This window comes from Oncorhynchus keta, chromosome 10 (assembly GCF_023373465.1).
Source record: "Oncorhynchus keta strain PuntledgeMale-10-30-2019 chromosome 10, Oket_V2, whole genome shotgun sequence".
NCBI lineage: Eukaryota > Metazoa > Chordata > Actinopteri > Salmoniformes > Salmonidae > Oncorhynchus > Oncorhynchus keta.
Window position 1 is genome coordinate 37,869,982 of NC_068430.1, and position 28,000 is coordinate 37,897,981.

General features: G+C 46.2%; 1 protein-coding gene across 4 annotated transcripts in view; it reads right to left on the reverse strand.

Annotated features, from left to right (window-relative positions):
* Nucleotides 1-980: 980 nt before the first annotated feature.
* The window catches only part of LOC118388177 (low-density lipoprotein receptor-related protein 1-like), a 176,937-nt gene continuing 149,917 nt past the window's right edge, over nucleotides 981-28,000 (reverse strand). Inside the window, exons 57-88 of one of the 4 annotated variants that reach the window (XM_052526961.1) lie at nucleotides 27,197-27,282; nucleotides 26,950-27,069; nucleotides 26,646-26,833; nucleotides 26,220-26,425; nucleotides 25,871-26,059; nucleotides 25,613-25,761; nucleotides 25,361-25,454; nucleotides 25,026-25,262; nucleotides 24,651-24,773; nucleotides 24,409-24,534; nucleotides 24,115-24,231; nucleotides 21,655-21,761; nucleotides 21,266-21,398; nucleotides 21,020-21,142; nucleotides 20,804-20,926; nucleotides 20,548-20,688; nucleotides 20,284-20,421; nucleotides 20,057-20,176; nucleotides 19,509-19,780; nucleotides 19,207-19,385; nucleotides 17,968-18,074; nucleotides 17,688-17,807; nucleotides 17,245-17,421; nucleotides 15,302-15,442; nucleotides 7,930-8,103; nucleotides 7,530-7,691; nucleotides 5,366-5,549; nucleotides 5,129-5,230; nucleotides 4,919-4,992; nucleotides 4,573-4,666; nucleotides 3,066-3,210; nucleotides 981-2,804 (exon numbers count right to left, since the gene is read on the reverse strand). In XM_052526961.1, coding sequence (XP_052382921.1) covers nucleotides 2,664-2,804; nucleotides 3,066-3,210; nucleotides 4,573-4,666; nucleotides 4,919-4,992; nucleotides 5,129-5,230; nucleotides 5,366-5,549; nucleotides 7,530-7,691; nucleotides 7,930-8,103; nucleotides 15,302-15,442; nucleotides 17,245-17,421; nucleotides 17,688-17,807; nucleotides 17,968-18,074; nucleotides 19,207-19,385; nucleotides 19,509-19,780; nucleotides 20,057-20,176; nucleotides 20,284-20,421; nucleotides 20,548-20,688; nucleotides 20,804-20,926; nucleotides 21,020-21,142; nucleotides 21,266-21,398; nucleotides 21,655-21,761; nucleotides 24,115-24,231; nucleotides 24,409-24,534; nucleotides 24,651-24,773; nucleotides 25,026-25,262; nucleotides 25,361-25,454; nucleotides 25,613-25,761; nucleotides 25,871-26,059; nucleotides 26,220-26,425; nucleotides 26,646-26,833; nucleotides 26,950-27,069; nucleotides 27,197-27,282 — 4,592 coding nt within the window. In that variant the 3' untranslated portion in view covers nucleotides 981-2,663. Of the gene's footprint in view, nucleotides 2,805-3,053; nucleotides 3,211-4,572; nucleotides 4,667-4,918; nucleotides 4,993-5,128; nucleotides 5,231-5,365; nucleotides 5,550-7,529; nucleotides 7,692-7,929; nucleotides 8,104-15,301; nucleotides 15,443-17,244; nucleotides 17,422-17,687; nucleotides 17,808-17,967; nucleotides 18,075-19,206; nucleotides 19,386-19,508; nucleotides 19,781-20,056; nucleotides 20,177-20,283; nucleotides 20,422-20,547; nucleotides 20,689-20,803; nucleotides 20,927-21,019; nucleotides 21,143-21,265; nucleotides 21,399-21,654; nucleotides 21,762-24,114; nucleotides 24,232-24,408; nucleotides 24,535-24,650; nucleotides 24,774-25,025; nucleotides 25,263-25,360; nucleotides 25,455-25,612; nucleotides 25,762-25,864; nucleotides 26,060-26,219; nucleotides 26,426-26,645; nucleotides 26,834-26,949; nucleotides 27,070-27,196; nucleotides 27,283-28,000 lie in introns of all 4 variants that reach the window. The other 3 variants (XM_052526959.1, XM_052526960.1, XM_052526958.1) reach the window with 3 other exon arrangements.

The window sequence follows — 28,000 nt, forward strand, 5'->3', positions numbered from 1 at the left end:
GCAACTGCACATGGGGACAAAGATCGTACTTTTTGGAGAAATGTCCTCTGGTCTGATGAAACAAAAATAGAACTGTTTGGCCATAATGACCGTTGTTATGTTTGGAGGAAAAAGGGGGAGGCTTGCAAGCCGAAGAACACCATCCCAACCTTGAAGCACGGGGGTGGCAGCATCGTGTTGTGGGGGTGCTTTGCTGCAGGAGGGACTGCTGCACTTCACAAAATAGATGGCATCATGTGGAGGAAGATTATGTGGATATAATGAAGAAATATCTCAATACATCAGTCAGGAAGTTAAAGCTTGGTCGCAAATGGGTCTTCCAAATGGACAATGACCCCAAGCATACTTCCAAAGTTGTGGCAAAAAGGCTTAAGGACAACAATGTCAAGGTATTGGAGTGGCCATCACAAAGCCCTGACCTGAATCAGATAGACAATTTTTGGGCAGAACTGACAAAGCATGTGTGAGCAAGGAGGCCTACAAACCTGACTCCGTTACACCAGCTGTCAGGAGGAATGGGCCAGAATTCACCCAACATTTTGTGGGAAGCTTGTGGAAGGCTACCTGAAATGTTTGACCCAAGTTAAACAATTTAAAAGGCAATGCTGCCAAATACTAATTGAGTGTATGTAAACTTCTGACTCACTGAAATTGTGATAGTAAATTATAAGTGAAATAATCTGTCGGTAAACAATTGTTGGAAAAATGACTTGTGTCATGCACAAAGTAGATGTCCTAACCAATTTGCGAAAACTATAGTTTGTTAACAAGAAATTTGTGGAGTGGTTTAAAAACAAGTTTTATTGACTCCAACCTAAGTGTATAAACTTCCGACTTCAACTGTACACATGCTGCAATCGAAACAGTTAGCAAATCAGACATTTCAGATCTCCGACTAGCACAAACGCATAACAATGTTATGCCAGTCATGGCATCTTCTGAAAGTATTTAGGTACTGAAAGAAGACAACATCCAACTGATTGTTTTCTGTACAGTTCTTCATTTTATTTATAACAATCTTATTTATTCTGTAAAGTACTCCAGCAAAAATGTTAACATTATTTTTATTTTCTTTCCAGAAGAAAGTTTGAACCTCCATGCATTTTGTACTATAAAAGTGTAATTTTTCATTATAAAACAAGGATTAATCAAAAACAACTTAAATCCAAAAATGCATTTATGATTTTGCAAAAATGTTCTTTAAGTAAAATGATTGTACTTCTCTCCTTTTAAAAGAAAAAGAAAAAATGCGACAGCATAAATCAAAACTTACACTTGCTGACAGTTAAGCAAAATAAGGATTTGTTATTCTAGTTACTTGAATGTGTTTTTTCACATGCATTAAAATATTGCTGATCACCTGACAGAAACAGCATTTTGGGACAGCGGCCGAGCTTAAAGACACATCGGAGCGACCAAAATGGCAGCGCCAGCAACAGGGTACAGGAGACCAAGAGATGATCAGGAATGGCTAAAGGAAAAACAGAGGGAAATGCTATGCAAGCTATGCAAGAGAAAGGAATGAATGCACTTCAAGAGGGATCTGTTCCAAAACCATAAAAGCACAGATCTCAAGGTTAGAAGGATTCATCTGTACAGGTCTGACAGACAGCCAGTCTCTAGGCCAGAAACCAAATAAAGAAATGCTGCAGGGGGAAAAAACAGACCAAATGTTTCCCATCTCTTTTCTCTGTCCTCTGGCACCACAGTCCACTGAAGGGGTGCAGACCAACGGGTGACGTTCTTCTCAGTAAAGGTGTCACACTGTCTGTCACAGGTTCTCTTGTCCATCCCTTCGTTAGAATGCTCTGACCTGCTGTGATATGGCCACTGGGCACATTTCCCACCACATGGAAGCACTCACAAGCCTAGAATGCTGAACACATCTTCAACATCATCACCAGAGATCAGTCAGTCACTCCTCAGTCGCTTCAACACCAGGCTACTTTATCATCACAAGCCCTACACACTGTTAGAATATGCTAGAAACAAACATATATTGATTGACCTGTGTTACATCTTACGGTATATACACCGTAAAACATTACATTTGTGCAAGGAAGAAAACAATTTCATGAAGATTGTTCTCTGAGAAAATAATATGGAAATACTGAAGTTGCCATCCGATTTTGACATTTTACACGTGCTGTACACAAATCGTGCTATATTATTCCTGTCTTTCGCACTCCCGCAGACAAAACTGTCATCAAGACAACATTGGTTTCAACTTACAAAACTTTGAGTTAGCTTCCCCCCCCGCTCGAAGTCAACATGAACAGAGTTGGCACTGGTGACATGGAACAATGTTTTTTTTCTCTATACAATTCATACAAAAATAAAAATTGTCCAATGATTATGTTTTAACTTCTAATTTTCTTTTTCCATTTCATTTTGCACAGAGGTAGTGGCTATTTAGGTAAAGGGGAAGGGACAAAAAGTAAATAAAAAATATCTTATAGAAAACGCTTTTGTTAATTTTTGACCAGATGAATCGTAAAAGAACAAAATATAATACTGCAATCACATACAAAAGTAGTCCTTCATTTTTGTACATTTTATACAGTGTTCAGGCTTTTTTATAGCTTTTTTTTCTTCATTTTTTTTCTTTAAAAGGCAAAAAGAGGGGTGTATTTGGAATGGTACGCCCCAGGCTAATGGACATTCTATGCCAGCGGGTCCACCAGGGGCTCCTCATCCCCCCGTGACAGAAGCTCCTTCTTCTCATCCGTGCTGGCCAGGGAGTTGCGGCTATTGTGGGCTCCCATGTACAGGGTGGCATACACTGGGTTGGTGAAGTTGGTGGGCTGGAAAGAGACCAGGGAGGACCATTAGATAAACTACATTCATCATAGTAAGTGTTTTTGTATGTTGCCTCATTTGTGTCCAGGGTGTGTCCAGGGTGTGTCCAGGGTGTGTGTGTGTGTGTGTGTGTGTGTGTGTGTGTGTGTGTGTGTGTGTGTGTGTGTGTGTGTGTGTGTGTGTGTGTGTGTGTGTGTGTGTGTACAGGTCTGTGTGACATGGTGTAAGTGCGTTTTTGGGCTTGCTTTTATTACCGTGTGTGTTACCTTGTCTGGGTCCAGTGTGAAGTCTGAGTCTAGAAGTTCCCCGGCATCGTCGTCTGGCTCGCCCTCGTAGATCTTGTATGCTGGGTTTCCTATCTCCACATTCATGGCTCCGTTGGTCATCCTCTGGTGCTGGAAGCCCTTGGTCCTGCAGACACAGAGGTGAAAGGTCATGACCCGAAGGTACAGACGGGTCCTGAGCGAGTCCACACAGCGCGGGCAGCGACACGGCCACATCACAGAGTCAGGGAGGGGGGGTAGTGGCTGTCACATCACTGTGCATGGATCCACAGCACAGGCAACAACGCAAACCCAGCATTCACCTAGCTAGAATACACTAGACACACTGGTCCTGGAGAGGGGTTTGTAACGGTACCCTAAAATGGTACTACGGAATGCCTGTTTAACAGTTTGCTTGAAAAACATAAGCAAGGTCAAATCTATTGACGTCTTGAAAATCTATAGGCATTTTGGATAAAAATGTATGTTGTCAGTTTGGAGCATTTCGGGTCAAACCATGGACTTGAAGGATAGTAAATGCTGGATTTTTCATGTTGCATTTTCCAAATCCCGATTTGGAACAATGCAGTCAGAGCGCCCCCTCTCTCAGTACGGAACATACAGCACAATACAGTATGATGGAGAACAGCATGGGGTACTATAGGCACTCTGGGGCCATAGACTGATCTATTTCTCAGCCTCTCCAATAGATCACCACCTGGAAGTACAGTATAGTGGGGAGGTTTGGAGAGAGGGACCAAAACTGAACAATGATTCAGAACGGGAGAGGCAAGCTGAACTAGAGCACTGCTCATTCACAACGGCGAGAAAGAGAGTCGAGACACTGACCACAGGACTATACACTGCACAGCAAGAAAGAGAGAAAGAGAGAGAGAGAAAAAGAGAAAAGGAGAGAGAGAAAAAGAGAGAGAGAAAAAGAGAGAGAGAAGAGAGAGAAAGAGAGAGAAAGAGAAAGAGAGAGAGAAAAGAGAGAGAAAGAGAGAGAGAGAAAAAGAGAGAGAGAGAAAGAGAGAGAGAAAGAGAGAGAGAAAGAGAGAGAAAAGAGAGAAAGAGAGAGAGAAAGATAGATAGAGAGAGAGAAAGATAGAGAGAGAGAGAGAAAGAGAGAAAGATAGAGAGAGAGAGAGAAAGAGAAAAAGAGAGAGAGAAAGAGAAAAAGAGAGAGAGAAAGAGAAAAAGAGAGAGAAAAAGAGAAAGAGGATGGAAAGCGTAACCCTGGCAACCGTTACCGCGCGAGTCTGGAGCAGGATTTGCCCGGCCTGCCAGACCTGAGGGACAGAAGAGATGCAGTTACTCACAGCAAAGAGAGAACCAGAGATAGAAAGAGAGAATAGGAGCGAACAGTAAAGACCAAGAGATAAAGGAAAGGGAGGCTGAGAGTACAGAGACCATGAAGAAGACAGAGCTTGAGAAGCTTAATGTCCCAGTGTTACTCTTCTAGTGTATTGGAGTTGTGTAGTGTGGTGTTGTGTAGTGTGGTGTTACTCACCCCCTCATCCTCTTTCTGTACCAGAACACCGCTCCTCCCACCAACAGAATCAACAACAGCAGTAGCAGCATTAGGACCACTATGGAGGCAGTACCTGCACACAGACACACATAAACGGTATACATAGTTAGGCTGAGTCTGGCGACCGTTCTACACAGAACTGGCAATCCTGCAGGTGATTTTTGATGGTAGGAGACTTCAATTGGCGTCAAGTTGAAATAATGTGTGTAAAATTTAGGGAGCAGCTCTTGCGTTTTATTTTGATGGCCAGCCGACATCTACGTTAAAACTCACAAGCAAAAGTTATGCCTCTACTTTTTGCAAACCTTTAGAATAGTTTACTTACGTCCACCAGACTCTGAGGAGTCTACACTAGAGGCCACCACCTCACAGCGATGCCCCACCCAGCCTGCAGAACACCTGGGGAGAGAGAGAGATGTAACGTCATAGCAACCAGAGATAACATTCTAGTGAGTGAGTGTGAGAGCGTGTGTGTGTGTGTGTGTGTGTGTGTGTGTGTGTGTGTGTGTGTGTGTGTGTGTGTGTGTATACTCACTTGCACTCTGGTAGGTGTGTGTGTTGGTTGACAGAGCACTGGCCATTAGCACAGTACTCATCACACGTGTAGCAGCTGGGTTGGACTCTGCCGTTGGTGCAGCTACAGGACACACAAGTAACAATAGGTATGGACAGGTGTGTGGGTGGTGGGTGTGTGTTATGAATTGATGTGTGAATGTGTGTTGGTGTCTGTTTCTGTCAATATCAGTTAATCTGTGTGTGTGTGGACACTTACACGCAGGTGACCTCTCCTGTGGGCTGGAAGGAGTTGGTGGGGATACACTTGCCGTCGCGACAGTAGTGACATTTGTCCACCTCACAGGTGCTGCCGCTGTACTGGGGCAGACAGCGACACTGGCGCGCCCCACTGGCACTTTGCAGACATGTGCCCCTGTTCAGACAGTGGCCCTCGCAGCTACCTACTCACACACAGGCATACAGAAGAGACAGCTATCAGTCTGAGTATACTGAGCCTTAAGGTTGATCTCAAAAGAGTACCAAGCAGTTTACACTTTTATGGTGCTTTCTACAAAATGTTAAGTGCCATAGTGTTATACTGCCAGTAGGTGACAGTACAGACAGAGACAGACAGAGTTTATTTTAGTTCATTTACGATCCACATTATAGAATATCATTTAGCAGATGCTATTATCCAGCGTGACGGCAGGGTAGCCTAGTGGTTAGAGCGTTGGACTAGTAACCGGAAGGTTTCAAGCTCAAACCCCCGAGCTGACAAGGTACAAATCTGTCGTTCTGCCCCTGAACAGGCAGTTAACCCACTTTTCCTAGACCAGTTAACCCACTGTTCCTAGGCCGTCATTGTAAATAAGAATTTGTTCTTAACTGACTTGCCTAGTTAAATAAAGGTAAAATAAAAACTCAGTTTGTGCATTTATCTTAAGGGAGCTAGGTGAGACAACCACATATCACAGCCCTCCCAAACTAGCTATGTTTCCATCAATTTGTTGAAAGATTTTTTAAGCATTCTTATGTTTGCAAAAAAGAAATGTGTATTTTATCAGCAGTGGTATGTTTCCATCAAACTGTCTTCTAGCGAATAAAAGGCTGTGCATAATGACGTAGTCAGTGGACACAAAAAGCACTGTCGTATAACTTTTGATTGATCAAATAAAAAAACAGAAGTTCTATGAGTTTGTGTTAAGATCCTGCCGACAACGCAAGCTGTTAGGTTCTATTATTAGAGTAAGAACGCCACGGACACTGAAGGCTTCAACCATGTCTGGGACTGATGCAGCTGTATCGACCCTCTGGGGAGAATAAACTGAGTTTAAGCCTTCATTGTCCGTCGAGTTCTTACTCTAATAATAGAACCAAAACAAATGGAAAGGCGCAGCAAGCTTATCACCATGCACTTTAACCACTCTGAAGTTGATCATAACCCATAGCAGATGTAGCTTAGCCGAATAAACTGCATGGTTTTCCAAGTCGTAGTGGGAGGACCGCACAACATAGCATTGCGTCACTGCCAATTTACCTCAACATGATGGATATTCTATCAAATAATTGCGCAATAAAGAGTTTCCACCACAATTCTTTGCATACGGTAATCTAATCACCGACCCAAAAAATATCCACCCTTGTCTAGCGTATTTTGTTTTGTGGACAATTTGACAGTGATGGGTTCTGACTTATAAACTTGAAATATCCTAAACCATGCCACTGAGGGAGAGAGGGGGATGCTGAACGTTTACATTCTGTCAGAACATGTTATTGTTAGACATCAGGTATCCTTTGGAAAGGAGAAGGGCCACAGTCTGGTACAAGTCAACAGGACAGCCGTGAGTTGGGGAGGAGTGAGGAATTTGGGCCGAGGTCAGTTCAGATGAAGTGAGAAAGAGTATTGGCTGTCCCGATGTGTAAGGAGGAGAATCAGCAAAGCAGAAAGGTTTAAATACCAGTGCTTGTGTAAACATGTTATCTTATGCAGCTGTGTGACCCTGTGGGTGAATAAGCTTAGTTTGAGCTTTACTAATCTTCCGTAGGTTTTTAAAATGTATAATCTAACATCAGGCCGGTTGTGAGTTCTTTATCCGACAGGTTCTTTACTCACATAAAAATGGTTGGATGGAAACCTGCTTATAGTAAGTCAAAATTATCCTCAATAAAGCAGGTATCAGCAACGTCAGTGCTAGTAAGAAAGGACAAGTGTTAGTGCAAGAAAGTCAAGTACAACAGTAGGTTTTAGGTTTGTTCTCCTCCCCTTACTCGGGGTGGGGTAGGGGTGTGCTGTGGGATTGTTGAAGATGCCTTTTGAAGAGGTAGGTCACATGACACAGTACAGAGCATTTATAGGCAAAAACAACAAGGCAATATTACATGAAATAAAAAATAAGATCAGACCGGGGCAGACCAACAGAAAGACAGACAGTGAGACTCACGGTACTGGCACTGGTCCCCCAGGAAGTCAGCAGGGCAGCGGCATGTGGGCTGGTTGCCAGCGCTGACCGTGCAATTCCCTTCGTTCTGACAGTAGTTCTTACAGGTTTGGAGGTTACAGTTAGGACCAGTGAACCCTGTCAGACAGCGACACGTAGGGGAGCCTGGGGAGGGAGGGAGAGACAAGACAGACATGGTCCGACAGAGATAAGACAGGAAGAGGAGAGAGAAACTCAGGAGACTTGACCTCTAACATCAGACTAACATCAGGACTGCTCATTGAGGGTAGAATCCTTGACTCAATACACGGCTGTCTAGTTGTATTATTTGTTTATATATGTCTCACTGTGTTATTCTGACTCCTCTCAGACAGCCAGCCCTCCTGTCAGGGTAGTGTATTACCTGTAGGAGAGGCCGTGCAGGTGCCTCCATTCTGGCAGTAGTCCCTGCACTGGTCCACCTCACACTTGTCTCCTCCGAAGTTGGGCTGGCAGCGACACTTGGGCTGCTTCCTGGCGTTGAGGAAACAACTGCCTCCGTTCAGACACTGGACATTACACGTACCACTGGGAGGAGCTGGGGGAGGAGAGAAGGGGTGAGTGTGAAGAATTACAGGTAGGGATTAGTGTGGATGTGTGTTTAATGTTTCTGTCATCATTTTGAGTTTTATGTGAGCTAAAAAGGACTTTTATACCCACTGCAGATTATTACACAAACAGACTATAAGATTAACTTTGATCACAACGCTACTTCTGTAATACGGTGCGTTTGGATGTCAAGCGGAGACCACAACAGGATTACAAACATGCAAGCGAGCACCACGGAGCCGGTGTACTCAAGGGAGACTAATGTCCCTGCGCTCATCAGTACCACCAACAACGAGACCCCCGGAATACTACAACATCCCAATCGAGTTACGGGTGAGGAGAAAACAAGGAAGACAAAGGCAACACCGGGATCTGGAATATCCTGGACAAGTGCTATGTCAATATCAAAGACTGCTACACCCCCAACATCAAACCACTGATCTCCAACTCTGACCACAACGCTGTCCAGATCATCTCTGTCTACAAGACTAGGGCTGTTGCAGTGACCATATTACCACCACACCAGCAGTCACGAGTCATAATCCCAGTAAAATTCCACGTGACCACTGAGTCACGGTAATCTCCTTTTATGCACTCTGGACATTCATTAGTAGAAACCAACAATTAGCGAGCATCAGGTTGCTAATGGCCTGGTACTCAGGGCTCGATTGTCCCTCGAACCACTCTGACAGCAATGCAAATGCAATGGAAAATCAAATCAAAACACTTATCAAAGCAGTATGTGCTTTTAAAACTCACCTCATTGTGATTGACCAATTTGAAGAAAGAAGTTGAAAAAAAATAGGTTGAAACTGGGTGGAAAGGATGGCCATTGTGGATGTTGTTTCAAAGCCTAACAACTAAAAATGGGCAGCTTTTTCTAACATGATGATTAATTAAAAAACACTTATATGCATATTAGAGTTTATGCATAAGAACCCAAGCCCGGAAAAAAACCCAGAATTCAAATAATGATTGTGCCGTTATACAATACATAACCTCCTGCATATTACACTCGTTTTAAAATATATCTTTGGTACATAATTGTTCTAGCCTAAATTAAACAAATTCAGATTTAGCCTAGAATTATAGTGAATTTATTTTTGAATAGCCTAGTAATAGGGCATTTAAAAGATATATTTTCATAACGAATAGACTGACATTACCGTTAGCTACAGAAGGTAACTATTGATTCCCGAACAGATTTTATTTATTTATTTCTCTCTTCGAGAGTCCAGAGTGGAATATCCTCTGTGGCACAGGGAAATAACAGGAGTAGCCTACCCTACCGATGGGAAAGTGGCCTTCATTCACTATTCCAGTGCATATGGACGACATTTATTTTTTGTTTTGCCCATATGATAATGGGCCATTCTAAATGGAAACTAATTTAAAATACTAGTAAAGACCATATTTAATTGAGATAGTCTGATGGCCCTTATGAAAAAAAAATTGCAGTCAGAGTGCAGTATAACTGCAGTTTTCTTCAATTACTGCGTCCAAAATACAGCAGTCGACTGCAATTACTGCAGTTCCAAAACTGCAATCTCTTTTTGTGAGGGGGTTAAAATATGAGCACTTGATGAGACAACCTGTGTGGCCTGCGGCAAGGAACATAGTTGCAAAAAAAAGCTTGCGCTTTCTCAAATCATCAATAGCCTATAGTCGTATCATGCAGCCAATATATCTTTTGATTTCTAAAGGCATTCTAAGGTTTGTAGAGCTGCCAAATAACTAAATCTAGTGTTTAAAAAAAATCACTTTTACACTCAACATAGCCACTTCATATGCATGCACTCTCACTCCGGAATGGGAAAAATATCCATTCAATTTTATTAAATTAGTTCAATTATATTCTTCGTACTATAAAATCATATAATCTAAAAAGATTGCACAGGACTTAAAAGTACAGTTAATTCGGAAAGTATTCAGACCTCTCGACTTTACAAAATGCTGTTACATTACAGCCTTATTAAAAAATGTATTACATTTACACACAATACCCCACAATGACAAAGCAAAAACAAGTTTTGGAATGAATGCAAATGTATATTTAAAAAAAAAACTTAAATATCACATTGACATAAGTATTCAGACCCTTTACTCAGTACTTTGTTGAAGCAGCAATTACAGCCTCAAGTCTTCTTTGGTATAATGCTACAAGCTTGGTGCACCTGTATTTGGGGAGTTTCTCCCATTCTTCTCTGGAGATCCTCTCAAGCTCTGCCAGGTTGGATGGGGAGCGTCGATGCACAGCTTTTTTCTGGTCTCTCCAGAGCTGTTCCATCGGGTTCAAGTCCAGGCTCTGGCTGGACATTCAGAGACTCTTGGCTGTGTGCTTAGGGTAGTTCTCCCGTTGAAAGGTGAACCTTCACCCCAGTCTGAGGTCCAGAGCGCTTTAGAGCAGGTTTTCATCAAGGATTTGATAGCACGAAAGTGCTATTTGAATTAATGCTTATGAGCCTGCTGCTGCCTACCACCGCTCAGACTGCTCTATCAAATCATAGACTTAGTTATAACATAATAACACACAGAAATACGAGCCTTGGGTCATTAATATGGTCGAATCCAGAAACTATCATCTTGAAAACAAGATGTTTATTCTTTCAGTGAAATACAGAACCGTTCCATATTTTATCTATGGGGTGGCATCCATTAGTCTAAATATTTGTTAAATTGCACAACCTTCAATGTTATGTCATAATTACGTAAAATTCTGGCAAATTGGGTGGCCCAAACTGCATATACACTGACTCTGCGTGCAATGAACGCAAGAGAAGTGACAATTTCACCTGGTTAATATTGCCTGCTAACCTTTCTTATTGCTAAATATGCAGGTTTAAAAATATATACTTCTGTGTATTGATTTTAAGAAAGGCATTGATGTTCATGGTTAGGTACACATTGGAGCAACGATACGCACCGCATCAATTGTATGCAACGCAGGACACGCTAGATAAAATATTAATATCATCAACCATGTGTAGTTAACTAGTGATTATGATTGATTGATTGTTTTTTATAAGATAAGTTTAATGCTAGCTAGCAACTTACCTTGGCTTACTGCATTCGCATAACAGGCAGTCTCCTCGTGGATTGCAATGAGAGGCAGGTGGTTAGAGCATTGGACTAGTTAACTGTAAGGTTGCAAGATTGAATCCCCTGAGCTGACAAGGTGAAAATCTGTCATTCTGTCCCTGAACGAGGCAGTTAACGCACCGTTGTGGGAAATACCGACTTCCGATTTTCAAGTTTTCATAACATCGGCCCTAATTAAATCGGCCATTCCGATTAATCGGTCGACCTCTACACAGACGACACCATTCTGTATACCTCTGGCCCTTCTTTGGAAGCTGTTAACTAACCTCCAGACGAGCTTCAATGCCATACAACTCTCCTTCCGTGGCCTCCAACTGCTCTTAAATGCAAGTAAAACTGCGCGCCCGTCCAGCAGTACTACTCTGGACAGTTCTGACTTGGAATATGTGGACAACTAAATACCTAAGTGTCTAAGTGTTAGACTAAACTCTCCTTCCAGACTCACATTAAGCATCTCCAATCCAAAATTATATCTAGAATCGGCTTCCTATTTCGCCCCAAAGCATCCTTCACTCTTGCTGCCAAACATACCCTCGTAAAACTGACCATCCTACCGATCCTCGACTTCGGCGACGTAGTTTACAAAATAGACTCAACAAATTGGATGCAATCTATCACAGTGCCATCCGTTTTGTCACCAAAGCCCCATATACTACCCACCACTGCGACCTGTTCTCTCGAGTTGGCTGGCCCTCGCTTCATACTCGTCACCAAACCCATTGGCTCCATGTCATCTACAAGTCTCTGCTAGGTAAAGCCCCGCCTTATCTCAGCTCACTGGTCACTATAGAACCCCCTGGAGACTCATATCTCCCTCACTAGTTTTAAGCACCAGCTGTCAGAACAGCTCACAGATCACTGCACCTGTACATAGCCCATCTGTAAATAGCCCATCCAACTACCTCATCCCCATACTGTATTTATCTTACTCCTTTGCACACCAGTATCTCTACTAGCACATTCATCTTCTGCACATCTACCATTCCAGTGTTTAATTGCTATATTGTAATTACTTCGCCACCATGGCCTATTTATTGCCTTTACCTCCCTTAACTTACCTCATTTGCACACACAGGTGAACTCCAATCAAGTTGTAGAAAAATCAAGGATGATCAATGGAAACAGGATGCACCTGAGCCTAATTTCGAGTCTCATAGCAAAGAGTCTGAATACTTACGTAAATAAGCTATTTCATTTTTAATACATTTTCTAAAATTTCTAAAAACCTGTTTTCACTTTGTCATTATGGGGTATTGTGTGTGGATTGGGAAAAAAATTATTGAATTCATTTTAGAATAAAGCTGTAACATAACATAATGCGCCACTGTATAAGACAAAGCTAAAGAAAACCAGACTGAGAACGAGAGAGGCAAAGGGAAACAGTCTAGTTTGCCTGATAAGGCAGGCCAGCTGCGGAACTAGGGAGGAGCAAGGAATTTGGCTCAGGTCAAGTCAAAAGATAAAGTGAGAGAAAAAAAACCTCTGGGGAGGGAGCCAGAGGTTAATTAAGTTCCTGCTTAGCAACAGTGATGTATTGGCTGTCTAGATGTGTAAGGAGTTGACCCCGCCTAGTAGGAGGTTAGAAATATATGTGCTTTGTCTTTACAGCTGTATGACCCATTGGTTGAATAAACTTGGTTAGAGCTTTTCCTAGTATTCTATTTTCCAGTTGTACCCTGTTTGTTCAGAAGCGAACATTAGTATAAATAACACAACCACCATAAATAGACTATATGACCTTCTTTGTAGAGACAGTAATACCCACTAAAACAGTTAGGGCCGAAAAGGCTCTCAAAGAAAAGAAAGTGGCCTTCAATAACAAGGACAGGAGCGTTAAGAGGACCCAGAAACAGATCAACCCCATGCTGCGGGGGGCGGGGGGGGGGGCAAGCCATGAAGAGCCTGCGAACCCACATGTGAAGGAACAGAACCTGTTCTACGAAAGATTTGACACCCATAATCACACAAATGACTGCGTTGCTGTCCTACGGAATGTCCCTACCTCTCACACAGAGGAAATCATGGTTACTACAGAGCTGGCCAAAGGTTTTTTTAAAATGTATTTTTATTATTTTTACCCCCTTTTTCTCCCCAATTTCATAGTATCCAATTGTTAGTAGTTACTGTCTTGTCTCATTGCTACAACTCCCGTACGGACTCGGGAGAGACGAAGGTCGAGAGTCGTGCGTCCTCCGAAACACAACCCAACCAAGTCGCACTGCTTCTTAACACAGCGCCCATCCAACCCGGAAGCCAGCCGCACCAATGTGTCGGAGGAAACACTGTGCACCTAGCGACCTGGTCGGCGCGCACTTTGCCTGGCCCGCCACAGGAGTCGCTAAAGGTTTTTAAACTGCTGAACCCAAGGAAGGCCTCTGGGCCAGATAATGTGAGCCCAGTCCTCCTCAAGAACTTTGCCGAGGAGCTTGGCCCAGTCTGGCAACCCATCTTCCAGTTATCCATCGACTCACACACACCAATACCACAGGCCTAGAAAACGATTCACTTCATCATGAAAAAATGACTATGGATCTGACCTCAGAGCTCATCAAATGTCTGGAGAGAATAGTGTCTCGAAACCTAAAAAGACTCTGTGGAGAGGAAACTGGACCCTTGCCAGTTTGTCTATAGAAACGGGCACAGTACAGAGGATGCAATGACCACCCTCACACACCTGATCCTGAAACACCTAGACCAACCAAAAACCTACGCCAGAGAACTCCTTATAGATTTTTCTTGTGCTTTTAACACCATACAAACACACCTTTTACTAGCCAAAATGAAAGAACTGGACATTAACCCACACCTCATTTACTGGTAACACTCATTTCTCAGTAACAGAACTCAAGGTAAACAACACTCTCTCCCCTCCTGTGGTCACCAACCGGGGAGCCCCACAAGGTTGTGTGAGCTCACCCGTCCTTTTCATTCTGTACACCAATTGCACAAGTCAAAACACCAAGCATTTTATGATTAAGTACTCCGATGACACTGTCCTGCTGGCCCTAATGGAGGACAACAGCGACCTCCAGCCTTGTGCAGTGATGTGACAAACTATTTTGTCCTGAATGTCACAAAAACACAGGAGGTTATCTTTGAGCCCAGGTCAGTGGCTGACCGAAACCAGGTAGTACTTCACAGTGAACACATCCAGCAGGTCTACTCTCATATATATATCTGGGAGTACATGTTGACCATGCCCTGAGATGGAGTGTCAAAGTGGACTATGTGCTATGTGTGTGCTAAGGTGCAACAGTGCATGCACTTTCTCTGCAGGCTGTCTTTCAGGGCAACCTTGGAAATACTGAACATGTTCTTTTGCTCCACTATCCAGAGTGTTTTTGCAGTACTGCATCACTGCTTGGTACAACACACAGTACAGGCAAAAAACAGGATGTCAAGTCTGCTGAAAACTGCCCAAAAAATGATTGTCAAGCTGACCATCAAAACCTTTCTGGACAGCTACCACACAAACATGCTGAGGACGGCAAACAAAATATCAGAGCCCCCCTCCCCTGTGCTCAACTCAGGGTTTGTGCTTCTGCCATCCAGGAAGCCCTACAGACTCCCCCTGTGCAAACTGGTCAGGTACAAAAATGAATTTGTGCCACATGCACTGACCCTTATGAACAAATAAGGAGGACATTAGGGACACAGTAGATTCACTCATTCAGGAACGGGCGATAGTGAAAAGTGAAATATAACTTAAATAAGCATGGGCATTGAAACTATTGGGTTTGTGCAGTATGTGCAAAGCTCAAGGACCGTGAACATTAAGGAGATGTGTAACATTGAGTACAGGAGAGACCGCTATGTAATGTGGAGGGGAGGGGTAAGAGTCCTTAAGCAGTTATTCTTGTTTTTATGAATGTTTGACGTTATGTCTGGCCTATGCCATGTCTCTCAACATATTGCAATGCATTTTCTTGTAGATAAAGTAAATATCTATGAAACTCAGACAAAGAAATCTAATCTGTATGTGAACTCATAGACAATGCAATACATGTTGAATATAACAGTTTAGGTATAAGGGTGTTAGTGTATACTCACAGGGGGAGAGTGTGGGTGTGTAGGATTTGTATACTCACAGATAGGGGAGAGTGTAGGAGTAGGGAGCTCCACACAGGTTCCGTTGTCCAGGGTGCGTCCGTTGGGACAGGTACAGACTGGACCACTGGGGCTGAGCAGACACAACCACTCACACTTCTTCCTGTCACATGGGTTGGTCACTGACAGAGAGCAAGAAAGAGAGAGAGACCGACAAGTTAAAAAGCAACTGCCCCTAAAATGCAACATTTATTCTAGTGTCAAAATTGACTACAAAGTGTAAATTGGATCATTTTGGTCATTAAGTCAGTCTCGTCCAAAACGGAGATTTGCGAGATGATAAAATTATTTCCTATGTCACAGAATGAAGGATACCTGAACAGTTGTCCATGGGTTGGGTTTATTTTAATCCTGCCCTCATGCCCACAGCACCCAAATAATCATCCATTCGGAGCGCAGCTGCACACGACCACATCATTATGCCCATGGTCAATTTCTTTTGACATTTGATATCACAAACTACATAGGACAATATTTTTTTTTTTAAATGTCAATATCTCAATTTAAATGACTTAAAAACCTCAAACCAATTGTAAAATTGTAGAAATTCACATACAAATATTGAACGCAGTTAATGAGACAACTAAATATGTGCAAAATGAAAATATTGTCCTATTTGCATTGTGTAATTGACAGTCCCAAACTAGCCCCAGATATAGGCTGTCCAATGTCAAACCAACTTTGCCACTGTCCACAGCAGCAGGCTGAAGCCAATTGACAAAAAGAAGTTGGCTAGCGCTAGCTAGCCTAGTCGACTTCAAAACCTGGTTAGACTGTTATAAGTTACATAGAAGAGTGACTGTGTACTGTTTTGGCAGCGTGAATGTACAAACACTTGCCACGTGCGAACACACGCACAAACACACACACCTAAGCCAACTCTCGTTTGGCTTCAGTCATGGCCACTGCATTTCTTAATGATAAGTTTAGCCCTCCTACCAGACTGTAAGTCTGTCTCTAATAGTCTAAGGGCCACCCCTCAAAAAAGGCATTCCGTGATCCAGGAAAAAAAACTGCAAAGTTTAAACATCATTACATTGATAATGTTATGAATACTGTGTGGATCAAAAATGGTAAAAGTTAATAAAAGTGTATAATTCAAAGGGTACGATTTCAAAATCATAGCTCATTTTGGGTAATTTCCCCTAACAACATTATGAGGTTGCCATGTTACATCTTGGTTACATGTGTTCTGTTGTCCATGCATTCAGAAAGCAAGGCATTTAGGCTACCAGACTGGAGGAATGTGAAAATAATAGGAGAGAAGAAGCAGTTTAAATAGATTTCGCATAACACCACTTTATTTAGCTTATTTTGAGAGCTGTGCTAGCTAGCAAACATGCTGTCTTTAGTTTGTCTAGCAGCCAAGAGCAATGATGGCCCCTGGAGGCTGAATACAGCTGCCAAAACCGATTCTATTAACTGAGACAACCACTGCACATGGTTAAAACATTTCCTCATCTGGATCAGTGTGCAACAGACGTAACCAAGGTGAAATACAGCAATGTCGGAACTTAGCTAGGGAAATTACCCAAGATGCACTGTGATTGATGCTAAATATAATAACTTTGATTAAAGAAACTAAAATGTGCAGTTTTTACACGTTTTTAAAATCACACAGTATTCATGTTCATAACTTTATCTACGTTGTGTTGTTGAAATGTTGCAATTCTGTTTTCTGGGTCACGGAACAACACATTTTTGATGGGTGGCCCTTGGACTTTAAAGACCTAAGCCTAACTTGAGATCTTTGGTGTGCAAGTCAATTTGTCGTAGGCCTAGTTCTGTGCACACATCTCAAGTTAGAATTCAACCCTGAAAGAGTGTTTAGAGAATATCCGTGTTGACCTCTACCAGGGCTGTGGCGGTAATGACATTTTGTCAGCCAGCGATTGTTATGATAATAACTGTGATGTCCACTCACTCTCAGGCTGTTTGTTGCGGTGGTAGAGTACGATGTCTGTGGCGTGGTTCATTCCTGTAGTCAGGTTCTCCATGGGGCCTTTGCCATACTTGTTGACCCGGAACACAAAGTTGTTGATGTAGGTGACGCCATAGATGTAGTCCTCAAACACATCGATACTGAACGGGTGGTGGAGCTCTGGAACAAACAAGACCGAATACCACAGCTCAGACCAACTCTTTACCAGTTAGACATGCTATTAGCTATGCTAAAATACAACATTTTCCCACTTGCTGAGGATATCAGCATGCTCCAATTGAATGCACCTATTCTTGACAGTCCCAGTGCCATGAGAAGACTCCACATCTAAAAATGGGCCCACATATCTCTAATCAAAACATAATTCTGTGGCTTAGCGATGTCAGCCCAGGTCTTTAAACCCAGACCCGTGCAGGTCACTCAACTGTTCTTAATGCTGGTCACAGCCACCACCGGGTCGCTGCCATTCAGCCTCACACTGCCAATCACTGACAGCTTAGCATCGGCCCAGTACAGACGCTCGTTAAAGTAGTCCACAGCCAGGCCTGGAGAGACAGAGAGAGATAAGAGAGAGACAGAGATAAGCAGAGGGAGAACAGTCATTGAAACATGTCAGTTTGAGGCGAAGCTTATTGAGTGAAACAAAGCTCTGCACAGCCCATCCTTCAATTTGTGGAGAAATATATATATATATATATATGTTACCTGTGGGCCACTGGATGTTGTCCTGTACCAGTGTCTCTCTCATGGTTCCATCCATGGCAGCCGTCTCAATCTTTGGGTGGTTTCCCCAGTCAGCCCAGTACATGGTCCTAATGGATACACAGCATCGACAATCACATAGTAATGCCTCGCGCCATCGCATAGTAATGCCTCGCGCCATCGCATAGTAATGCCTCGCGCCATCGCATAGTAATGCGTTTGACCATCACATAGTAATGCGTTTGACCATCACATAGTAATGCGTTTGACCATCACATAGTAATGCGTTTGACCATCACATAGTAATGCCTCGACCATCGCATAGTAATGCCCATCGCGCCCATCACATAGTAATGCGTTTGACCATCACATAGTAATGCGTTTGACCATCACATAGTAATGCGTTTGACCATCACATAGTAATGCGTTTGACCATCACATAGTAATGCGTTTGACCATCACATAGTAATGCGTTTGACCATCACATAGTAATGCGTTTGACCATCACATAGTAATGCCTTTGACCATCACATAGTAATGCGTTTGACCATCACATAGTAATGCCTTTGCCATCACATAGTAATGCCTCGCGCCATCGCATAGTAATGCCTCGCGCCATCGCATAGTAATGCCTCGCGCCATCGCATAGTAATGCGTTTGACCATCACATAGTAATGCGTTTGACCATCACATAGTAATGCGTTTGACCATCACATAGTAATGCGTTTGACCATCACATAGTAATGCGTTTGACCATCACATAGTAATGCGTTTGACCATCACATAGTAATGCGTTTGACCATCACATAGTAATGCGTTTGACCATCACATAGTAATGCGTTTGACCATCACATAGTAATGCGTTTGACCATCACATAGTAATGCGTTTGACCATCACATAGTAATGCGTTTGACCATCACATAGTAATGCGTTTGACCATCACATAGTAATGCGTTTGACCATCACATAGTAATGCGTTTGACCATCACATAGTAATTAGTTTGACCATCACATAGTAATGCGTTTGACCATATCTCCTGGATGTCCAGTTGATTTGTCCCTGGTCTAGCACAACATCTTTCTATCGTCAGTCTTATTTAAATACTGTATCAGAAAGCAGTATGTGCACAAAGAAGGATGTGTTTGAGGACTCAGGAATTATCTTCCAGACCCAGGTATTTCCACAGTAGTCCAGACTACTCTCCCACCCCCACTATCCTCCTTTCCCAAGGCAGACTCACCCTCTCTGGGGGTCCACTACGATGGCGTAGGGCTCGTCAATCATGCCGGAGATGAGGGTTTTGCGGTGTTGGCCTGATATCTGGGCCACCTCGATCACATCTCGGCCAGAGTCCGTCCAGTAGATGTTCCCTGCCACCCAGTCCACGGCGATGCCACGGGGCATCTTCAGACCGGGGATCTGAACACAGGGAGAGGAGGGGGGGTTGGGAGGACAATACCAGTTAAATCATTGTTTGTGAGAAAGGGCCAAGGGCATGACACAAGAGCAGTCAAGTCTATCTGAGCACGGACAGACACACACCTCCAGGTTGGCGACGCGGGAGTCGCTCTGACGACGGTGGCGGTTGTTGTTGCCGTTCGGTGACGTGGATGAGGATGGCAGCTCGTAGGAAGAGATTCTGCCCGTGTGCCAGTTGGTCCAGTAGATGCGGTTGGTCTTGACGTGCAGGTCCATGGCATCGATGCGCACGTTGGCGTCGCCCTGGAAGGTCTGCTCGTAGCGCCAGTTGGGCATGCCAGGGTCCAGGCTGCGGATCTCGTTGTCGTCGGCGATGTAGAGCACCTGTCTCAAGCCTGGGAAGACAGAGGAAGGGAGGTCACAACCAGAGTTAGGACATCCCCTCTGACTTAAGGTTATAAGACCATCGCTATACAATGCAATTGTCTTGCGTGGCTAAGAGCTATTTGGCACACACATCCACTAACTGATATCTAACTAAATGTAACACGCACAATTGTGACAGAGGCTAAGACATTCAAACAGAGACAAATTCAGGCAGGTTTCTACAGACATAGAGAAGCAGTAACTGTAACCGATCCACTGGTAATGCTGAACTGAGCAGTACTCACTATCAACCTTGCAGGTGTCGTTGATCCTGGTGAAGTACTTGTGGCAGCTGCACTTGTGGGAGCCCTTGGTGTTGTTGCAGATGTGGGAACACACTCCAAACTGCTTACACTCATTCTTATCTGTGAACAACCCCCCCCCCAAAAGCAAAAGGATTTGGGTTACAGATCACTAGTCGACATTTAGTCGTCACAGTAACATAGAGAGTGTATCTGTAGCAGTGCTGCACCTTCACATCGGTTGTTGCCTGTGGTCTTGAAGCCAGGTTTGCAGGAGCAGAAGGCCTCAGTGCCGTTCACCACACAGTGGGCCTCATCACCGTCACCACACACTGTCCTGTTATTGCGGCAGTCATTCAGGGAAGAGTCTGCAAAGAACCAGACAGGACAGAGAGTCAAACTTGCAGACAATAACATGTACACACACACACACACACACACACACACACACACACCACACACACACCTCTTGCGTGCCGAGATGCAACACACACCTTTCTTGTTGCAGCCGATCTCGTCAGAGCCGTAGTCCTCACAGTTGTTGAAGTAGTCACAGCGCAGGTTGGAGCTGATGCAGCGGCCGTTGGAGCACTGAAACTCATCCTTCTGACAGACTGGCGTGGAAGGAGTCGTCTCTGGAGGTACAGGGAGGAGGCTGCATTATTTCAACTCCATAACCATCTAGTCAACTCCGTAACTCTTTATTGCAAAAGTCCACTCCATAAACACTCTACTACTAGAAAAACTCACGGCAGTTGAGCTCATCACTGTTGTCCCCGCAGTTATCAACACCGTCACAGTGCCTGGCTATCGGCAGGCAGACGCGGTCGTTGTGGCAGCGGAACTGCCTTCTGGGTGGGCACTGGAATTTAGCTGAGGGATAGAGGAGGAGAGAAGAGATGGCAGGTGTGAGGTAGGTGTTGAATGATCCTCAGGGACAGTGTTATTGATGTCATGGGGACTCACTGCACTCCTCTGGGTTCTCATCAGAGTTGTCTCCACAGTCGTCCTCTCCGTCACACTTCCATGCCAGGGGTTTACACAGAGTGTTGTTACACTGGAACTCATCCAGGGGGCAGTGTCTACCCACTGAGCCAGAGAGAGAGAGAGACAGAGAGAGAGACGGAGAGTTACTTTTTTCTATGAAATACATACCCACAACTTGTACTTAATGAACAGTACACTAATGTGTGTGCATAAAAAAAAACTCACCTCCGCTGTCACACTTCTCCTCGTCACTGCTGTCCATACAGTCAGGGTCTGCGTCACAGCGCCAGCGGATGGGGATACAGTGGCCATTCTTACACTGGAACTGATCACTGTCACACTTCACATCACAGCCATTCTGCAGGAGGACACGCAGGGACATCACTTACGTCACACCAATGACAATGCTATTCATAAATTAACAATCCTCTAGTAATGATGTATTCGTTGTGACAATGAGTTAGGACATGTACTAGTAAGATTGGGGATGGCATTGACTTTCCATATCACTAAGCATCAACAAAAAAAAATCATGTTTGGGAGCAACAGTCAGGTTTTTTTATTTGATGTGAGTCATTTTACTCTATAATTAATAACTGTGAGTGTCACTGTACCTCGTCTGATCCATCAGCACAGTCATGGTCTCCATCACACTTCCACCTCCCAGCGATGCAGCGACCGTTGGTACAGGAAAACTCACTCTCTGAACACTGCCTTGGCACTGATGGGAGAGAGAGGAGAGGGGTGAGGAGAGGAGAGGGGTGAGGAGAGGAGAGGGGTGAGGAGAGGGGGGGTGAGAGAGGAGAGGGGTGAGGAGAGGAGAGGGGTGAGGAGAGGAGAGGGGTGAGGAGAGGAGAGGGGTGAGGAGAGGAGAGGGGTGAGGAGAGGAGAGGGGTGAGAAGAGGAGAGGGGAGGAGAGGAGAGGGGTGAGGAGGGGGTGAGGAGAGGAGAGGGGTGAGGAGAGGAGAGGGGTGAGGAGAGGAGAGGGGTGAGGGGAGGAGAGGAGAGGGGTGAGAGAGAGGAGAGGGGTGAGGAGAGGAGAGGGGTGAGAAGAGGAGAGGGGTGAGAAGAGGAGAGGGGGGAGGAGAGGAGAGGGGGTGAGGAGAGGAGAGGGGTGAGGAGAGGAGAGGGGTGAGGAGAGGAGAGGGGTGAGGAGAGGAGAGGGGTGAGGAGAGGAGAGGGGTGAGGAGAGGAGAGGGGTGAGGAGAGGAGAGGGGTGAGGAGAGGAGAGGGGGGGTAGGAGAGGAGAGGGGTAAGGAGAGGAGAGGGGTAAGGAGAGGAGAGGGGTAAGGAGAGGAGAGGGGTAAGGAGAGGAGAGGGGTAAGGAGAGGAGAGGGGTAAGGAGAGGAGAGGGGTAAGGAGAGGAGAGGGGTAAGGAGAGGAGAGGGGTAAGGAGAGGAGAGGGGTAAGGAGAGGAGAGGGGTAAGGAGAGGAGAGGGGTAAGGAGAGGAGAGGGGTAAGGAGAGGAGAGGGGTAAGGAGAGGGGGTGAGGAGAGGGTAGGAGGGGGTGAGGAGAGAGAGGGGTAAGGAGAGGAGAGGGGTAAGGAGAGGAGAGGGGTAAGGAGAGGAGAGGGGTAAGGAGAGGAGAGGGGTAAGGAGAGGAGAGGGGTAAGGAGAGGAGAGGGGGTGAGGAGAGGAGAGGGGTGAGGAGAGGGGTGAGGAGGGGTGAGGAGAGGAGAGGGGGGGTGAGGAGAGGAGAGGGGTGAGGAGAGGAGAGGGGGGGTGAGGAGAGGAGAGGGGTGAGGAGAGGAGAGGGGTGAGGAGAGGAGAGGGGTAAGGAGAGGAGAGGGGTGAGGAGAGGAGAGGGGTGAGGAGAGGAGAGGGGGGGGTGAGGAGAGGAGAGGGGTGAGGAGAGGAGAGGGGTGAGGAGAGGGGTGAGGAGAGGAGAGGGGGTAAGGAGAGGAGAGGGGTGAGGAGAGGAGAGGGGTAAGGAGAGGAGAGGGGTGAGGAGAGGAGAGGGGTGAGGAGAGGGAGAGGGGTGAGGAGAGGAGAGGGGTGAGGAGAGGAGAGGGGTGAAGGGAGAGGAGAGGGGTGAGGGAGAGGAGTGAGGAGAGGAGAGGGGTGAGGAGGAGAGGGGTAGGAGGGGAGGGGTGAGGAGAGGAGAGGGGTAGGAGAGAGGGGTGAGGAGAGGAGAGGGGTAAGGAGAGGAGGAGAGGGTAAGGAGAGGAGAGGGGTGAGGAGAGGAGAGGGGTGAGGAGAGGAGAGGGGTGAGGAGAGGAGAGGGGTGAGGAGAGGGAGGGGGTGAGAGGGGTGAGGAGAGGAGAGGGGGTGAGGAGAGGAGGGGGTGAGGAGGGGGGGTGAGGAGAGGAGAGGGGTGAGGAGAGGAGAGGGGTGAGGAGAGGAGAGGGGTGAGGAGAGGAGAGGGGTGAGGAGAGGAGAGGGGTGAGGAGAGGAGAGGGGTGAGGAGTAGAAAAGAATAAGAACTTCAGACGTATGTCATGAGGGTAAAATGGCTGTACAGACAGGAGGAAGAGACTGGTAGCAAGGGACATATCAGAAGATGGGGGGTGGGAGTACACTGGGTCACATGGTACATCGAGGGGGAGGGGCTAAAAGGACTAGTGGGATTGGAAAGGAGCTGAGAGTCTGGATAGAGTAGAAACACTTTTTATGGAGTCAAGGAGCAAAGCTACCTTTTAAATATTTTGTGTACATTTTTGTCCCCTAATGGCAATAGGATAGTTAGTGTAGACAGACAGTTGGGGCTTGGGTAGATTGGTGGTAGGTTGGGGGTGTTCATGCTGATCGTGAAGACACCTACCTCTAAACCACGTCAACAGGCCAGTGTGAAATGCAGAATAAACACGAGATGTTGTGAGATGTGCAAATGGCCACAAAGTTAAATCAAAGCAATGGAAATCAAAATCTTGAATGAGCAGCGCAGTTGAGTGAACACACAAACAACAGTGTGCCTTTAAAAACATCTGGGGAACAGATGTAACTGAACCCGTACAGTGAAAGAAGGCATCATATACAAATAGAACACACATATATTCTGTAGCTCTAATCTCCCCCACAGCGAGAAGAGACAGGAGACCTAGCATCACAGACTGGACAGAGCAGAGGGGACCTACCACACTTGTCCTCATCGGAGTTGTCTCCACAGTCGTTGTCATAGTCACATTGCCAGCGACCCGGGACACAACGGTTGTTCTTACAGCGGAACTGGTACGGCTCACATGTCCTCTCATCTGAGGACACGACACACACAGAATACAGTCAAAGTAGAAATTATAACAAATATTTTAATAGTATACAATTATGTAAAACACATTACACAAAAGAACCTTAGGAATCTCTCCATTCCTATCCCACCATCTCGCCTGCATCTCAATCTCTCTACCGCCAACCCCCCGTCCATCACTCACCACACTCCTCCTTGGGTTCGTCTGACGCGTCCCCACAGTCGTCCTCTCCGTCACACTTCCACCGGGCCGGGATGCAGCGACCAGAGTCCTTGCAGCGGAACTCATCCACGCCACACGTCATCTGGGCTGGAGGGGGAGGGGGAAGTTAAGAGATCAGAGAGAATACAATGAAGGGCGGTAGAAAGAGAAGGGGAGGAATCAGGGAGCAGGGAGAAGGACGTGACAGTAGAGTGGATCCGTACTGCAGTTGGCGGGCTCGTCGGATCCGTCCACACAGTCGTTGTCCCTGTCACACACCCAGACACGGGGGATACAGCGCTTGGTGATGGCACACTGGAACTGGTTAGGGGCACACGTGACCTCCGCTACACGGGACAGAGAGGAGAGAGGAGACCGTCACTTACCAATATCCGTATATGATGCATGGCTTTCGCTCCTCGTCTTTGTAAACATACATTTAAAATTCATTTAAATTATACATGTAAACGTGCGTAGAAAACATGGTAGGCCGAAAATGACACAAAAACACTGGTTTGAAAAGAAGAGACGTTGGTGCAGTACAATACACCCCCCCCCCTTTAAACCCTCCAATACTGTAGGAACAGCAGTCTACTCACGGCAGTCTTTCTCGTCCTCTCCCTCTCCACAGTTGTCCTGGCCGTTACAGCGGAAGATCCCTGGGATACAGCGGCTGGGGTGGCTACACTTAAACTGACTGGGCAGACACACGTGGATGTCACAGTTGGCCTCGTCAGAGTTGTCCTGGCAGTCGTTGTCTCCGTCACAGATGTAGGCTGGGTTGGTACAGATGCCTGTACCACACTGGAACTGGCCGGGCCTGCACTTGAACTCAGCTACAGGGGATACCAAATACAACATCAGTCAACCAGGACTTTAGTGCAGTGCAGCGACTATAGTTAGTGTTCATGGACTAGGACTGTCTGTCACTCACGGCATTCCGCAGGCTCGTCTGATCGGTCCCCACAATCATCCTCTGTGTCACACTTCCACCAGAACGGAATGCACTTGTCATTCTTGCACACAAACTGCAGGGAGGGAGTGAGGGAGGGAGGGGTAGGGAAAAGGATAGAGGATGGAGAGGAAGAGGAAGAGGGAAAGAGAGATAGATGGTGGGGGAAGAGAGTGAAAGATTAGTTCTGAGCACAGAAAGGCAGAGAAAGACACAGACGTTGGCTAAACTCACCTGGCTGGCGGTGCAGTTGGACATACACCGTCTCCCGTCACTGGCCAGGTAGAAGTTAGTAGGACAGGCACACTTGTACCCCCCTCCAGGCGACAGCAGGCACAGGTTACTGCATCCTCCGTTATTGGTCTGACACGGGTGGTTGGCCACTGTGGGTCAACCAAACACACACAATAGGCCCAGGTGAGAGAGGAGTGCAGGCACACGTCGATACATGGCAGGGTGTTCAGGTGGCGGTAACAGTAGACTTACTCATACCCTCTGGCTGGCGGTAAGGGTGGTAGATGTGGACGTCCATGGGCCGGTGGAGCGTGCTGATCAGCATGGTCTTGTTGGTGCCCTGGGTCTTGTGACACCTGTTGATGGACTTGGTCTCCCAGTCGGTCCAGTAGATGTACTCCTCAAACAGAGTCATGGCAAAGATGTGGGGGATGTCCTGGCTTAACACTGCAGGGGGGCACACAGGGAAACAGACGCGTCAGATACGAGCAGTGATTTATTTACTCGTGAGCTTGTGGTGTGTATAGTGTACACGACTTCCGTTTCATGCCTGTGTGTTACAATGTCAATATCCAAATGTGCACACGTGTATGACAGAGTGTGTTACCAGTGTGTCTGTTGGTTCCGTCCAGGCTGGCGAACTCGATGTAGTCCTCTCTGGCGTCGGCCCAGTAGATGCGGTCGTTGATGAAGTCCAGAGTGAGGCCGTTGGGCCAGGTGATCCTGTCCTCTACAATAACCGTCCTGTTGGAGCCGTCCATCCCTATCCTCCCTATGTGGGGGTTGTCACCCCAGTCTGACCAGTACAGGTACCTGGCATGGACACAGCTCAGTGTGAGGCTTCAGAACCACTCAGAACACCCAGGTGAGTGGTCATAACGCCACACTACATTCTCAGCAAAGTGAGGATCAATGAGTCTCTCTTGAAGTAAAATAATCAATGCTATAGTCAATATTTGAGCAGCATTCATCAAAGAGAAAATAAGAGAACATGAATGCAATTCCTGCTTGTTATTTAGAGCTACGTTCGTACCCGTTTCGTACGTCGACTGCCACAGCGCGTGGTTCCCTCAGACCGGTGTTGACCAGGACTGTCCGGTAGGCCCCATTCAGCTTAGACACCTCGATGGTGTCCCGCCCCTTGTCACACCAGTACAGGTTCCCTCCCACCCAATCAACAGCCAGACCATCAGGGTTGCTAAGAGATGTGCGGTGAAGGACCTGCCAAAGAGCCAATCGGAAATTACAGTTCAGTTCCCCACATTATGCAACTAAATGTAGGCTACCAATCAAAATGTATATTTCTAAGAGGTAAGAAGTAATGGAGCCACACTGACTTGTACGTCGCTGCCGTTGATGTGCATGCGTCGGATCATGCTGCCCTGAGTGGTCACGTCTGTCCAGTAGATCATCTGCTGTCTATAGTCAAAGTCCAGCGCCACCGCATTGTTCAGGCCCTAATACACACACACACACACACACACAATGGGAGAGAAGTGATCAAACATAGCATGATGGTCATAAGGAGCAATGTGCTATTTCCACCTGTTGTAGGTCTTTGAGGTGTTAAGGCTCCAGTTTCACCTGTTTGAGCAGGGTGTAGTTGGAACCATCAAGGTTGAGTTTCCTTAGGTAGTAACGGTTGGCAAAGATCAGGAAGGGCTCCTCCTCTGGACAAAAGAAGGATTTTTTGGGGAAGAAAAGGTAATGAAGTTCAACTTTTCAGGCCGTCCTTAGTAAAGCTCTTACCACCTCATACCCCCCTCCACCATCTCTTACCACCTCATAACCCCCCTCCACCAGCGCTCCACCTTCCACCACCTCACAACCCCTCCACCAGCTCTCCCACCAGCTCTTACCACCTCACAACCCCCAACCCCCTCCACCTTACCAGCCACCTCACAACCCCCTCCACCAGCTTACCACCTCACAACCCCCTCCACCAGCGCTTACCACCTCACAACCCCCTCCACCAGCTCTTACCACCTCACAACCCCCTCCACCAGCTCTTACCACCTCACAACCCCACCTCCACCAGCTCTTACCACCTCACAAACCCCTCCACCAGCTCTTACCACCTCACAAACCCCTCCACCAGCTCTTACCACCTCACAACCCCCTCCACCAGCTCCACCAGCGCTTACCACCTCACACAACCCCCTCCACCAGCTCTTACCACCTCACAACCCCTTACCACCTCCACCCCTCCACCAGCTCTTACCACCTCACAACCCCCTCCACCAGCAGCTCTTACCACCTCACAACCCCTCCACCAGCTCTTACCACCTCACAACCCCCCACCAGCTCCACCAGCCCCCTCCACCAGCTCTTACCACCTCACAACCCCCTCCACCAGCTCCACCAGCTCCACCAGCTCTTACCACCTCA